Raw genomic sequence first — 15,634 nt, forward strand, 5'->3', positions numbered from 1 at the left:
AACACTGTCTCTCCCCCCCAGCTCAAACTCTTTGAAGCACTCCAGAGCACTCTGTACAAGCCAAAGGTTTATTTGTTTCATAAACAAGTCAAATTATATTCATGGAAAACAGGTAAATGGACAAAAGGAAAACACACAGCACTGAACACTATAGAGCACTGACATGTAGAGGTGCAGCTCCCTCCCTCGTGCGATGCCCTCCCTCCCCAGGCCCCCCAAAAATTTGCTTGAAAAGCCTAATACAGAGGTCCAAAATCTGATTCAGCTTCAACAAGATAATACAGGTCACAGTATTGAATCATAAAGGTAACGACAAGAGAGGAACTGCCTCACAAAGGGGGAGAGGTAAAAGAGTTCCCCCATCTCTTTCCTTTCTTCCCTTTTTTTCTTAAATTTTCAAACAAAGGTTAAGGAGGAGAGGAAGGGAAAATCCATGGAAAGAAACACTTTGTCCCTCCTATATATAAATAGGAGTGAAAAAGGTTTCTCAGTGAACACAAAATTCTATAAAACTACCATTGATCTGTGTTGGTTTTCTCCCCCCATCTTTTATTTTTTTTTTTTCTTTTTAAAAGTTGCTTTAAAAAGGATAAAAAGTGCACAGACACCCTTATAAGGCACAAACAGATCTTCTGTACAAATCATATATCATTGGACTGTTTAAAAAAAATAGCAATACGAATACTAACAATGAAATCTGTAAGAGGCTACCTTTTCCTGGAAATATATATATATATATTTTTAATATTTTATATTTTTTTTTTTGAGGCCTATTTTGGAAAATTCCTGTTGCTCTTGGATAGGCAGGGCCACAGGTCCACTGCTCTCCCATCCCACTCGGTTCCCTTGCTGGCCTCACTGGGTGCTCCCCCTTCTTGCAAACTGGTTTTGGCTGCTACAGCAAAAAATTCAGCCTCTGCAACGTGTCCTGAACAGCTCCTGGGGTGGATTCGGTGTTTCTCCTTGCTGGCTTAAAAATACAAAACAGAGCTACACCAAAAAAACCCCACCCAGGCTGCGCCCACCCTACTGCAGTGACCTGAGGGCACCCCTGCAGCTGGGACAGCAACCCTGGGGATGGCCCAGCCCTGATCCAGGCTGGCAATTCCAGCAGCTTTCCTTCAATTCCTCCCCATGGAAAGGCTTTTCACTGCAGGCTGTGCCCCTGGTGCTGTGCCCCTGGTGCTGTGCCCCTGTGCTGTGCCCACTGCCCACAGCTGGATCTGGCAGCGTGGGGCTGGGAGATCCCTGGGAATGCAAAGCCTGCATTCCCTGGGGTGAAGGACAGCTGGGAGCTCCAGGAAAGTTCTGGATGCAGGGAATGTGCCCTCCTCGGGGCAAGGGGAGAGTGAAAGGGGCAGTGGCTCTGCTGAGGGTGGTGGCACAGCCAGTGGCATCAGCCAGGTCTCCAAAAAGGGCTCTGCAAAGCTGTTGGGCCCTCGTGCAGGGCCATGGCTGAGAGGTCTCGCTCCACAGCAGCCTCTCGTGGATACACTCAATAAAAATGGGCACCAGCTCTCCAAGGGAAAAAACCAAAAGGTTTCTGGGTGCCCTGGGAGCACAGCCCGCTGCAGGAGGAGAATGAGGGATGAGCTGCTCCCTGTGTGTGCCCTCCCTGATGGCAGCGTGGCACAGGGCTGGCACAGGCCAGGACATAAACCCAGCTCTCCTGGCACAGCCAAGACACCACTTGGGCAGCAGCACCACGCACCCACAGCCCTGGGGGAAAGAGGGAATAGCCAGACATCCCTCAGGCTCCCTCTGTGCCCAGAAGCCCTGAAATGTACAGGAATTGTTCTATTTTTTCCTTTTTCTGGACTAAAATGTGGTAATTGCACCTTTCTGAAAAGCTGTTCTTACCCACTTGGTGGCACACGGTCACGGAGCTGCAGTGACAGAGCTCCTCTCATCCTCCCGTTTCCATCTTTTTTTCCCCTCTCTGTGAGCCTGGACCAGCTGGAAGCTGGCCAGGAGGACAGGACAGGGGCTGTGCCATGGGCAGAGGACGGAGACTGGAGCAGCAGGGAGGAGGATGCTGAGCTCCTCACCCCAGCCCTGGTGCTGCACAATCAGGTGCTGCCTGTAGCTGACATTACACCCAAAACCCGTTTACTTTTTAATTCCCACCATCTAATTCAGCCTCAGAGCCTTTTTTCTTTCCTCCTAAGTAAAGCCAAGTGAGATAGTCCCTGTTTTTCCTCAACAAGGTCTCATCTAGAGTTGAGACCCAGTGTGCAGGCAGCTGGGAGCTGTGCTGGGAAACCTGCAAAGGCTGGAGAAAGAAAGGTAAAATCAGCATATACAGTCCCCAGAAATAAAGGTGAGCCTGATGGGGACTGGGTCAGAAATGAATTTCTCACCAGAGCCTCCAAAAAGTCCCCGTGGTGGGGCGGGAGGAAGGCTGAGCCCTGCCTGAAGCAGGGGAAGGTCTGGCACAGGTGACAGTCAGGACCGGGTGCCACCTGCCAGGAGGGCAGAGCGAAGTGCAGGGGGTTGTGCCTGGAGGTGACAAACCCCAGCACTGCAGTGTCCCAAGCCAGGACTGCAGTGTGCCCATCCCAGCAGCCCTGTGCTCCACAGGCTGCAGTTTATGGCTTCAGAAGGCAGCAGAGAGCCTGAGCTGCCTCTCCCAGCTCCCTGCAGCTCCGTCCCTGCAGGGGCTGCCTGGGCTCTGGGTGGGCTCCTGCTCCTCACAGCTACCCCAGGGCAGCTCCCTGCTCTCAGCCTCCGTGGCCAGAAGTCCCTGTTCCGCCACAGAGAGAAAAATCTGTTTTACCTAAGCCCTGACCAGCTCCTTCATGTCCCCAAGAGCCTGTTCACGGAGACAGAACCCCAATAAGTGACAACCTGGCCGTGCCACTATTTGGCCTGAGCTAATTCTCCTTACCTGACATTTCCACATCAGTTCTGTCCACTTGGAACCCTCCCGCTGGGCCTCGCCCCAGTTTTGCTCCACCACAGCACAAATCCCCTGGCAGCAGCCCAGAGCTGTCGTGTTTTAGGGTCGGGAAGCCCGGTGGCACCTGGCACTGCCCAAGTGGCAACCTCCCCATCCCGACCCGCAGCACGGCGAGCCTCCCCCGCAGCGGGAGGAGGGAGGAAAGAGCCTTTGCACGGGAAATTTCTCATTTGCAGCTGGCTCGGGCCCCGCACGATCCTCAGCTTTGCTCCCTGAATTGTGCCCTACCAGTCAAATAAGGAAACACAGATAACGAGCCACTTGATAACGACTGACCAGCACGATAACCCATAAGCAGGGACGGAAAGGCGTGGTTTGCTAGCGGCGTTCCCCCTTCCAGCAGCCCCCTACGGGCGGTAGATTTTAATCACATCTTTGATAACCCGTCGGCAGATGGGGCAGCAGGCGTTGAGCTGCTTCTTCAGCTTAAGACCACAGGTGTTGCAGAGGCACATGTGTCCGCAGGTGTAGATCACCGTGTCCACCTCGCTGTCAAAGCACACGGTGCACTCCCCGTTCTTGCTGCTCGATGGCTCCGGGGGGGAGAAGACAGGAGAGATGGGGGGGCTCAAAGGGGAGCTGGGGGCAGTCACTGCAAAAGAGGAGGGTGGTTTAGTCACGGGGATGGGGCAAAGCTCACCCTGAATAATACACTTAAATCAGTTCTGAAGGCTCTCCTTAGCCACTGCCCGGTTCTTTGGCCAAGTGAATCCCGGTGAATTCCAGCCAGAGCCTTCTCTACACATGGGGCCACATCCTCACATTTTTTGAACTCTTGTAGGGATGGTGATTCCACCACTTGCCTGGGCAGCTTGTTCGATACCTGACCACCCTTTCCATAAAGAGATTATTCCTTGTATTCAAATTAAACCACTCCTGGTGCAATTAGATGCTGTTTCCTCCCATCCTGTCCCCGTTCCCTGGGAGCAGAGCCTGACCCTCCTGGCTGTCGCCTCCTGGCAGGGACTTGTGCAGAGCCACAAGGGCCCCCTGAGCCTCCTTTTCTCCAGGCTGAGCCCCTTTCCCAGCTCCTTCAGCCCCTCCTGATCCTTCCCCAGCTCCGTTCCCTTTCCTGGACACTCTCCAGCCCCTCCATGTCTTTCTTGTCATGCCCAGAACTGGACACAGCAGTCGAGGCACAGCCACTGCAGTGCCCAGCACAGGGAACAGTCCCTGCCCTGGTCCTGCTGGCCACACTGGTGCTGATCCCACCACTGCACAGCCCTTCTGCAGGCCGTGAAAACCTTCCCAGCACTGTTTCCTCCCCATTCCTTCTGCTGGCCTGGCAGGAGAGGCAGCCCACAAGGGTTGGCTGTCCTTACCCAGCGAGGACTCGGAGGCTGATGAGGACCTGTTGACGCTGAAGGCCATGTCCGAGTCGCTGTCGTACTGGGAGCCCCCGGGGGATCCTGAGGGAGACACGGTCACTGGGCTGGACTGCACCGTGCCTGGAAACACAGGAGAGAGCTGAGCCCACGCAGGGACACCCCAACCCCGGCCAAGCCCCCTCAGCCTGCCCAGCTGCTCCCACCCCACCTGCGCAGGGGCCTCAGAGCGAGTGCAGCTGCTGAGTTAATGCTGCCCCTCGGTGATGATACAGATCAAGATTTGGGATGTGACCCCAGGGTCTGGACCTCATTATGCCTTTGTATGGTGCCTGTTGAGCTTCAGTGAAGCAAGCACCAGGTGATCCAATATTTGCCTTTCCATTCCCCACAATCCCACTCTCCCCAGCAGCAGTGGGCTCCAGCTGTGGCTGTCACACTGTCAGCTGGGAAAGGCCATTGCTTTGGATGGAGAAAACCTGCTTTACAAAGTCATTTACATCTGTTTTTCTGATAGAATCCTCAACAGAAGGAAAGGAGAAAGGCAGCAGTGATCTCCTGATCCAGTAGTGGATCAGAAGTGCCAGCTGATCCCCAAGCTGTTGCAGTGCTTCAGGAGCAATTACTGCCCATGCTTAAACCAGAGCCATGCTCACAAAAATCATCCTTAGCAAGGCAGTTTAATACCTGTTGGCTGGAATATGGAGTTTATAAAGAATCCCTTCTAAAATCAAATCCACTGAAAAACAGCTGCCCCCCACAGCCATCCCTGTTTATAAAGAATCCCTTCTAAAAACAAACCCACTGAAAACCAGCTGCCCCCCACAGCCATCCCTGCCTCCCTGCCTGCTGCTTGTTTTATCTCTCAAGTTTCATCCTTTCCTGGGGGAACCATAGAGGCTGCACACATCTCTGTGACAGGTACCATGTTTTGTCCCTCTTGTTTACAAACACAAAGAGCTGCACCCTCACAGCAGTGAACACAGCGAGTGCAAACCCAGAGCTCTGGTTCTGGCCCAGGAAACTTCCCGGGTGCTGTGTTGGCTGCACTTACCCAGGATTTTGAGCTGGTTGATCACACCATGGATTGTAAAAAACACCCAGAGGGACTGCGAGGTGTCCACGCACATGAGCATTCCCCGGCTGGCCCCGTTGACCCCGTGGTGCACCTCTCCGTTGGGCAGGACCATGAAGCTGAGGATGTCGCCGCTGTTGAGCACCGGGAACGCCCGGTAAACCACCCAGTACTCCTTGCGATCCAGGAGAAAGTCCGGATCCGCCGGGAGCTCGTTTGTCCGCAAAGTGCTCGGATCACAAGAGGTGATGCCGAACGAGAGGGCCCCGTAGTACGGCAGCCCGAGGTGTCCTACTTCCACAAAGAGGCTCTCCCCGATGTGCAAAGGCCGGTCAGAGAACACCAAAGTCCTATTGCTCTCCTGCCAGTTGGTGCAGGCCACCATCCTGTCCTGGGAAAAGGTGATGTCGGGGCCGCGGGTGGGGTGGAACCGCAGGTCGGTGTCCAGGAAGGCCGGCACTCCCTGGGCGTGCTGCCGCCGGTTGGGGCAGCAGGGGATGATGTGGTTGTCAGTCCCAAGTCCTGGAACCCGGCTTAGGTTTAGGTTTGCGATTTTGGCCACCACTTGGTTGTTCTCGAGCTCGTTGTTGTTGAAGTTGGCCGAGTCGTGGTTGCTCTGGGGAAGGCAGGTGCTGAGCCGGGCGGTGCTGAGCCGGGCAGTGGTCATGGTCTCTGCAAACATGCTGTCTGTGAGAGAAACCCAGGCACAGAGGCGTTAGTCAGGAGAAAACTGCCTGCTTTTCTGCTTACTGCTATTATTGCAGCCTACAGACTCCACAAGGAAAAAATCAGCCATGGGTCAAGCACTAATGAACAGCTCCTGGTGCAGAGGCACGCGTGGAGCAGGCAGAGGAGCGGCTGCTTCTTGGCACCAACCAAGGAAAAACAAGAGTTCCAAAGTACTCGTGTGATCTGGGAGTTCCCTGCACTGGGGAATGGGAAAAGCTGTAAACCAGTGTGGTCCTACAGCTTTCTGAGAAGGATCTGATAGCTCTGAGGTTACACTATTTTAAAAAAGAAAAGTCTCAATATTTTCTTGTCCCAGGGTCTTGTGCCAGACAAATCCACAAGTGATGGCTGAAGGAACTCAAGGATAAATGGATATTCTGTCCACACTCCTTGTCACTGCCTTACACCTGTGTCCAGGCACAGGTGTTTCCAAGAGAGGTCATTTCAAGCCTCGTATCTCAGGGGTGTTCACAGCGCTCCAGAGGTTTTGAATGGAGAGCCTGTCACAAAAGCTACTTCCTGCAGGTGTTAGAAAGCTTTTACAGCAGAAGGTTGTTTTCCCTTTTCACAGTGAAGGGAAAGTCAGGATGTTGATCCTTAATTAATTTCCCAGGTTTTCACTTCAGCCATGCCAGGCCTGGGGGTGATGTAAAGGCATGGGAAAGTTTGGGAGTCTCCTCCCTTCTACCTCCAGCCCTGCCTGGGACAGCCTGGACGTGGAATCCAAGAGTCTGTGTGAATGACTTTTGATCTTCCTAGAGATGGAGAGGGGTGAAGCAGCCCAGCACAAACACTGCTCCTCCTTGGAGGAGAGAATCCCCAGGCAAAGTAGGAAAAACACCTAAATCCACCCAGCAGCTGCAAAGCAGAACCTGCCTCGCTCAGAAGCCCAGGCAGGAGAGGCCAGTGGGGTGGGCTGATGGCTGGAGCAGCTCCTTTGCAGCCAGCACAGCTTGTGAGGCAAGAAATGCTCCCACAGAGGAATCAAACACATCCAGGTTTCATAATGGATGTCCCATCCCTGGAAGTGCCCAAGGCCAGGTTGGACAGGGCTTAGAACAACCTGGGATAGGGGAAGGTGTCCCTGCCCATGGCAGGGGTTGGGATGAGATGATCTCTAAGATCCCTTCCATTCCAAATCCTTCTGTGATTCACGATGCTGAAAGACGCATTTTGTGCCTCAGAACTGGAGTTGTATTTCACAATTTTCTCAATTCCCAACATTTTGGGAGGCAGAGACAAGCACATCCTCAAGCAAGGAGTTCAGGTCTCCTGGTGCCCCAGATGGCTGAGCATGGCCCTGATTTCTGGGGCAGTTTGTGGGGTTTGGTATTTTAATTTTAAAAAATCCCTCATCAGAGTACAGGTGCTCTCATCCCGAGCCTTTCACTGGGAACTCTTGGATGCTGCAGGCAGGACTGGAGGTAGGAAGCAGAAAGAAGCTGCATTTTATTTTTCAAACTCCAATTTAATGAGGAGAAAGGAGAGCTCTGGTGAAGCAGCTGCCTTGGCCAATACAGCAAGCACTCCTCCTCTGTGACGAGCACCAGAGGCTGGAGTGTGTCGCAACTGCAATTACAGGACAAGCTGCTGGTGAGGTTTAATTACACATTTGAGGCACAGCAGACAGGGAAAAGCGTTGTTTATGTGTGGCCTTCTCGCCTGTAAAGTAATTGGCACCGTTCAGAAGGATGTGTGATGGAGCTGCCTGCCCTCTGCACGCGCCATTCCACAGCTTATCCCTGGTCCCCGTGCCAGGCTGGCAGCACCATCCCCTCGGGCAGGTGCAGCTGGCTTTGGCTGTTAAAACTCCATCAGCTTCAAGGAGCCTCTGGGAAAGGGCAACTCTTGGATTTTAAAAGAGCTCCCTGTGGTGTAGCCCAGTTCAAACACTCCATCTAACGCTGCATTCATTAGAAATTTCAATGCTGTCAAAGCCACGAAAGGAAAATCATTCCATGGCCATCAGCTGGGCTTGCTAATGGGAACAGACAGATCCATCCCCTCTTGCTGCCTTCCCCAAGGATGAGGCTGTAAATCAGCCAGGCTCCACCTGATTCCAGGGGTCTGAGTGATGTCCTCTGTGCCAGGGAAGGGTCACCATGCCAACACAGCCCCTCAGACTGCCAGCCGGGGTGGGAGCACGGCCAAGAGCGGAGAGAGGGGCTGGGGAAGGGCTCCAGGAAACTCTTGGGCAATTACTGGGAGTTTTCCAATGGACTGGCAGCAATTGGTAGCTGGGAAAGAACAAAGTCACAACTGGTTCGTCTCCTCAATCCCTGGGACCTTGCTCCATGTTTTTCCATGCCAAAGCAGCACATCCAGCTCAGAGAAAGCTGAGTGGAGCTACAGGCAAAGATTCCCATTTATCCCATCCCATAATGTGCAGCCTTAGGGCTTCCCACCACTACCAGCTCTGGAATATATTGCTTTCTGCATCCCTACTGCTGGCAGAAGAAAAAAGATTAATTAGAAGTATAAAACCAACAGCAAATTAATTTTCTTAAATAGAAATAATCATAGAAATAATCACACAGATCATGCATCTTTCCTACAGGATCAGAAAGAGCAACCAGAAGAGCAGCCCCCAGGCCCAAAGAAGCACTCACCTAGAATTTGCACTTCGTGGGTAATTCCATAGACGTCTATGAGGGCCCAGAGAGGCCCGGAAACTTTAATACCACAGTGAAACAAGATGGGCTCCTCGTCATTAATACTGTAGAAGACTCTGCCGTGCCGGTCCACCCAGAAGGCCAAGATATTGTCCCTGACTGCAAACCTCTCCGGCAGAGCCTTGGCCCAGTAGCCGGGGCGGGTGACGAGGTCGGGGCAGGCGTACTTTGGTATCTCCTCGGAGCTCATCTGCGACGGGTCGTGGATGGTGAAGCCGAAGCGCAGGGCCCCGCTCCAGCCGTGGTGCACGGCCACCAGCTTGAGGCGCACCTTCTCGTACAGGTGGATGGGCCGGTTGGTGAAGGTGACGCCGTTGCAGAAGCTGTTCCTGCGCGTGGCCTTGCGCGAGTGCGCGTCCAGCCGCACGTTCTTGCCCTTGGCCTGCGAGTGGAAGCGCGGCGGCTCCGCGACGGCCAGCACCGAGCGTCTCTCATGGCTGCTGTTGGGCAAGCTGTAGTAGGGCCGGCTGGACACCGAGCGGGTCTGGTGGCTCGTGTCTGCCAAAGGACAAAGCACATCTGTCAGGAGGGCTCGCCACAAGGTCTTGGCTCAGCTGGGTGTGATTTGCACCGCTCTGCCAAGACCTGTTTCACCTTAAAACGGCACAACCTGCTCTTTGCCGTCCCAGCTTTCCATGGAAACGCGTCGAGCAAAGGCTCGGCAGCTTCCCTGCAAAGCTGGGTAGGAAGGAACATCCCTTGTTCCCATCGGATGCTTCCCATTGCCCTCGGAAAAGCTCAACACCTGCAGCTCCCAGTTTCCTCCTTGCAGTGCACGTGCTGTTAACTCACATGGTGGCCAGAGACAAGAGCTCCGAGGATTGTGGCTGTTAAAAACCACAGATGCTCGAGGTGAGTGTGGGTTTTAGGAGATTTTGGGGGGGACATGCAGCCACCAGCTCCTCTGTGCCCTGATTTTGTAATGATGAACAGGAGCTTTTGACCAGCAGAAATAATCCAAGACATTCAGCAGCTGGAGCACCTCTGCAACACCAGACTGTTCTTCCTACACCTCCAGCCCAGCCCCTGGCTCAGATATCAGATGCAAGTGGCACATTCAGGAACATTTCATCCTGCACAGCCTTGCCTTTACCCAGAACCTCCCATGTGAGCTCAAAGCACTTTATAGATGATGATTGTTTTCAGCTTCACAGCACCGCAGATGGCACAGAAATCCTGCCATCCTCGTTTTACAGATGGGAGAAGGAGAATTGATGGGTGAGATCTTGCAGCATTTAAAGTCAATAGCAATTCTGAGACCGACTTCAAGAAAAGCAGATTTGGGGCCTAAAGTGAAGTTCACACAGGCATGAAGCAGAAATGAAAAAAAAGCTCAACTTTGAATCTTAAACCTTAGCTAGAAGCTCCCTGAGGGGGAGACAATGTCTTTTGCATATCCCTGAGCACATGGGGACTTGCTCCAGGTCCTGGGCTCCCACCACCACCATGGTCTTCCAGGGAATTTGGTCTCCCCATTCCCTGCCCACTCCACCTCTCCTCCTGTCTCTGCACCTGGCTTTGTAGATTTTTAGAGCAAAAATGGAACACATCCTGAATGCCCAAAGCCATCATGTTAAATATAAAAGACCATCACATGCTCATCATCCTGAACTCTTTTGCCATGTTTGAAGCTTCAGCAGCCGCCTGCCAAGCCCTTCCTTTAAGCTGCTTCCTCCCTGTGTGCAACCCCAGGCTTCGCTTCGTGACAAGGGAAGGATTTTCTGTCATTTTCCTCTGTTGGAAAAAACCCACCAGAAGATCCTGGGAGCTCAGCTGGGTGAGCTGGCAGGAGGGCTGCAGTGGTGGTGATGTTTTTTGCAAGCAAAACCAGAGCAGACAGGGCAGCAAGAGGCTGGGACCTGCACTAAGACACTGAGCAAAGAGAAGAGAGGTTGCAGCAAGATCTGAGCACAGGATTAGCCCTTCAAATCAGGCATCTGTAGCAGGAGTCAAAAGGATATGAAGGCAAAAAGCTCCTGTTTGCAGCAAGATATAAATAACGAGCAAAAGGTGTTTTGTCTCTTGGTTTGTCCTGCGCGTGACAATCACTGTGCAATGGTTAATCCTGTCAAACACCAGTGGAAATTAATAAATCCTTGCTCTCAGCCAGTGAGGGGAGGGTGCCAGTTCCATGCCAGGGCTGTGGAAAAGAGCCCTGGAGCAGATGGGGAAGGGAAAATCCTCCTCAGGTGTTGAGTGCCCAGCCCAGCACCTCTGCTCGCAGCAGCACTGCAGGCCAGGCATCCCCCAGGCCTGCCCCAGCACAGCAGGGCTCCCCAGGAAGGAGCATTTCTTTATGTATTTCCAGGAGAAATCTCATTCCTTGCCTGCTGAAGAGCTAAAATGCAGAAATGGCTGCTCCCAGCACAACCCACCCGTGGCTCATGTGGGTGCTGCTCCATGTGTGCGCTGTCAGCGCTCCCAAAAAACAGCACTGCTGCAAAGGGAGCGTGGATGGGGGCTCCTGAGCAGGGACCCAGCCAGCACAGGGCAGGGTGAAGCCTCTCCTGGCCTGGCCTCCCCACACAGCAGCCCTTTTTCCATGTGGGAAAAGGCCTTTCCATGTGGGAACTGCCTTTGTGCCGTTCTGGGTCCAGCAGAGCTGGGACAGACCCCAAGGGGCTCCTGCAGGACTGGGTGGGCTCAGTGCCACCTCACACCCTGCCTGGCTGGGCAACAGCCTCCCCAGGCAGAGAAACCCTCATTTTATAACCCACTGAGCTGCTTTTTGTTTCTGAAATGGTTAAAAACAACCCCCCTGTTGCTGCCAGTGCCACGGCCTGACGTCCCCACATGGGCCAGGAGGAGAACGGAGGGAAGACAGATTTTGTTCTCCTCTCTGCTATCCCCAAAATCCCCTCTTTTCCAACCCCAGCCTTCCTCCCACAGCCCCTGATGGAGAAGAGACTCCTGTGAGGGGTGTGGGCCCCAGGCAGCTCCTCATGCCCCTCTCAGGAGGCCGAGGTGGCAGTGCCAGTGCCACCAGCATGAGTGACAGGACAGCGAGGACACCAACACAGCTTCAAACACAGCTTTGTGTCCACCCTGCCAGAGGGGCACTTGGGGTCTGGCGCTTTTTGTTTTGTTTGTTTTTTATTGTTATTTTTTAAAAAACAACAACAGGAAAGCATATTGTGGCTAAACAATAGGGGGAAAAAAATAGGATAATTTATTTATAACGCTGTATCCCCTCTTCACATGAACACCTGCCGGTGGAATAAAGGCTGCCGTAACCCGAGGCAGGGAGGCAGAGTTTTCCCACTGAAACACTCCCGGGGCTCAGCTGGGACATGTGCTTTACTCATCAGGTGCTGACGGGGACTCTCAAGCTCAACAGGATGTTTGTGCCTTTCAATTGTGCCTTTGAATTGCCCTAATTTACAGCTCAGCTTCCCCAGTTTGGATCACGCTCAGGTCCCTCTGCTGCTGCTCCAAAGCCTCTCCCGACTGTGCCTTCCCACCCAAAAGCTGGGATGATGACAGCCAAGCTGGTGGCACAAGTGCCACCCTACCCCAGGGTGCCTGACAGGCAGCGAAGAGCTACGCCAACTCTTTTTTTCTTTTTTTTTTTTTTTCAGCTGTGAGATTCCTACAACACTTGGGAGCAAGTCATTCCTTCTCTTTCTGCCTCGCTTCCCCGTCTAAGAGAGAGTAACACCATTCCTCCACCTCACGGGCAGCTAAAAGGATTGAAAAAGGTTCTCAAAGACGTCAATCCCTGAGCCCTGCGAGCCTGGCTCGTCACAGGGGACACAAACCCACTGAGGGATGCCTTGAGGTTCCATCCCTTTTTATTCCAGAGTTTTCCATTTTTCATCCCCACTCTCACCGCTTTCAAACGTGACACTCGCAGCGCACGCCTCAAACGCACGAACAAATACAGAAGGCAGGAGAATGGAAGGAAAGGCTGAACTGAAGGGTGAGGAATGCTCTGAGGCTCCTCTCTGAAACATGAAGGATAAGCCCTTTTGGCAAGGCAGCATTTCCATCCACATCCCTGTGGTGTCAGATGATACTGAGGCCGATTTGGGTTCTGGGGGTCCGTGCTTCACCTGCTTTCCAAAAGGCCAGCGCACTCATTCCCGAGGTTATGCTGACCTTTGGAGCGGTATTTTAACAGACATGCACTTTGCATTTCAAAAAGGTACAGCAGGCAGACCCTGGACAAATTCCACATATTTATCATGGTTCCAGTTCTAAAAATAAACATTTTTTTATTTTTTTTTCACCCATTTGTTCACAGCCCTGGGTTTGCAGTGGCACTGTAATCCCACTGACAGCAGCAGACAAAATTCAGCTCCGAGCCCTGTCTGAGGCTGCTGCTCTCCCAGGGGCGTGGGATGGAGGAGGCTGCTCAGCTGGGGAGTGACCTCTAAGCCAGATCAATCCTGTCTTCACTTGCCCTGACAAGCCAGGCAGGAATAATACCCCTAAAACGGGGCAGAAGGGAATAATGTTGAAGGAGACCAGAGCTACAGTGAGAGCAGCCTGACAGGAGGAGGAGGAGGAGAGCGTTGCCATCCTCACGCGTCACCAGTAAATCCATGGTCTGCACCAAAGACATTCCCTGGTTCCCACAGCCTTTTCCTGAGGGCCTTTCCCAAGTAAATCCATGACAAAAGACCCACAGGATCGCAAGGGGCAGTTTGGTGCCAAACAGTGCAGTGGATACAGACAGGGAAAATCACTGGGACCATCCACAGCTTGCAGCAGGCACAGCCCATCATGAGGGAGCATCTCCCCTTGGCCAGAGAAAGGCTGACAGGTTCAGAAAGAGCCTGGAGGGTTCAGAGAAAGGCTGAAAGGTTCAGAGGATGGCTGAAATGTTCAGAGGGTGGCTGAAATGTTCAGAGGATGGCTGAAAGATCCAGAGCATGGCTGAAAGGTTCAGAGGATGGCTGAAATGTTCAGAGGGTGGCTGAAATGTTCAGAGGATGGCTGAAAGATCCAGAGCATGGCTGAAAGGTTCAGAGAATGGCTGAAAGGTTCAGAGGATGGCTGAAAGGTTCAGAGGATGGCTGAAAGGTTCAGAGGATGGCTGAAAGGTTCAGAGGATGGCTGAAAGGTGAAGAGGATGGCTGAAATGTTCAGAGAAAGGCTGAAAAGCTCAGAGGAGAGGCTGAAAAGCTCAGGGGAGAGGCTGAGAGGCAGCAGCATGCAGCCTGAAATCCATCTCAGGAGCCTCAAGCCCAGCAAAAGGGACTCCACAGAACACACCCACGGCTCATCCTCATGGATTCTGCTTTATCTGCAGCCCTGGAACCTCCTCCTGTCCCAGCAGATACTGGGGTGGCTGCTGCTGCTGCTGGACATTGACCAAGGTCCCTGCAGACAGGGGACAGGTGGCTTTTGCTTTGTGACAAGAACACCCCGACAGAAGGGGGCAAGAAGGGCGAGTTCACGGCGAGCTGGTGGGACCAGCCCAATCCCAGTGAATCCCAGTGTGCTCCAGTCAGAGCACAGCCCCATCCCACGGCATCCCCACTGCTGGAGCCACTGGGAGGCTGGAAGAGGCAGGGGAGGCTGATACCAAACATCCTCAGCAACACCAAACAGGATTCTGCTCCGACAAGATCTTATCTTCTGAGGACAAGAGATACAAATCTGCTCGCATATAAATTTAGTGCGCTGTCTAGACATTTTTTTTTCTTTTTAAATACAGAAAATGTGTCAGGGAGCTCTGTGAGAAGCACTGGGGTGGTCTATTCCATGCTCAACGGTGTGGATTTGAAAAGCTGGGCTACCAAATCCAACCAAAAAAAAAAAATCTGCCTCACTTCTGAATGTCCTGCTGGCTCAAACACTGGAAAATTCAATTAATAAAACCCCACCCCATGTAAATTCCTACGGTTTGCATGACCAGTCTGGAGGCCTGTTCTGATGTAATGTCTCCTTGCCTGGTCTTCTAGCCTGAAACAAACTTCCAGGGAGTTCAGAAAAGGTTCATTTGCAAGGGAGTGACACAGAAATTGAGGTGTTAAGGGGACACTGAAAAGCCTGTGATGAATTACAGGAAATGTGAAATTTTTGAAGAAACGCTTGTCAAGGAATGGAGGAAGAAAAGACAGACAAAGGTCACTTTTTCATTAGAAGAAGCTGCGTTGTGGCACTGAGGTAACTCTCAATGCAAATATCTCATGGACATACATCATTTCTCATTGCAGAACAGTTCAGAAAAATCCTCTGGCAAAGAACAAGGATTGACTTTAGCTCACAAAATCAAGTTGTGCCTGTCTCCACAAGAAAACTTTCTAATGCTTGAAGCCAAACATTTTATGTGGGATTTTTTTTTTTTTTTAAATGCTAAAATCCATTTTTTTACAGGCAGGGGCTAATGAGATGTTTATTCTGGTGTTCCTCCATGAGAGCAGAGAGGTATCTGTCAACAGCATTAAGCAAAATCCTTTAGTTCCGATCCTTTTGCAAGAGCAGCTCCAGCAGGACCTTGCAGTAATTTCCAGGTTGTTCCACCTCTTGTTTCCCACCCTGCCCTCAGGAAAGAGCTCCTGCATTGCTGCTCCTTTCAGCTTAAACCCTTTTCTTGCAGTGAGGAGCTCACACCAAAGCTCTGACACATCCCATAAGTGAACGGGTGCCCTGAAAGCCAAAACCAAGCCTTAACTCTCCTGGTTCTCCCAACATCTCCTCATGGCAGCAGCCTTGAAGCCAAAAGATGGGGAGTGCAGCTGAAACTCCGATGTGTCCCTCCCAGGAACCAGCAGCTGGCTCAGGACAGAAAATAATCCACGACAGAAGTTCTGCTCTGAGGCTGGAAAGTGCTTTTGGCAAATCCTCCACGACCTAGAAGAGCCCCAAAGGCTGAGGAGAGCCAGGCAGGAATATTCTCCCAGATCTTCTGCTTGGCTTTGCTTTT

At 52.4% G+C, this 15,634-nt stretch overlaps 1 protein-coding gene across 1 annotated transcript in view; it reads right to left on the minus strand.

Annotated features, from left to right (window-relative positions):
* Nucleotides 1–111: 111 nt before the first annotated feature.
* The window catches only part of NEURL1B (neuralized E3 ubiquitin protein ligase 1B), a 31,780-nt gene continuing 16,257 nt past the window's right edge, over nucleotides 112–15,634 (minus strand). The window contains exons 2-5 of the mRNA XM_014253048.2: nucleotides 8,698–9,258; nucleotides 5,339–6,046; nucleotides 4,282–4,407; nucleotides 112–3,551 (exon numbers count right to left, since the gene is read on the minus strand). Of these exons, the coding sequence (XP_014108523.1) occupies nucleotides 3,307–3,551; nucleotides 4,282–4,407; nucleotides 5,339–6,046; nucleotides 8,698–9,258 (1,640 nt within the window). The 3' untranslated portion in view covers nucleotides 112–3,306. The remainder of the gene's footprint in view (nucleotides 3,552–4,281; nucleotides 4,408–5,338; nucleotides 6,047–8,697; nucleotides 9,259–15,634) is intronic.

Source organism: Pseudopodoces humilis, chromosome 17 (assembly GCF_049639895.1).
Source record: "Pseudopodoces humilis isolate 2021_Gansu_Grassland_sample_001 chromosome 17, ASM4963989v1, whole genome shotgun sequence".
In the NCBI taxonomy this organism is placed as follows: domain Eukaryota; kingdom Metazoa; phylum Chordata; class Aves; order Passeriformes; family Paridae; genus Pseudopodoces; species Pseudopodoces humilis.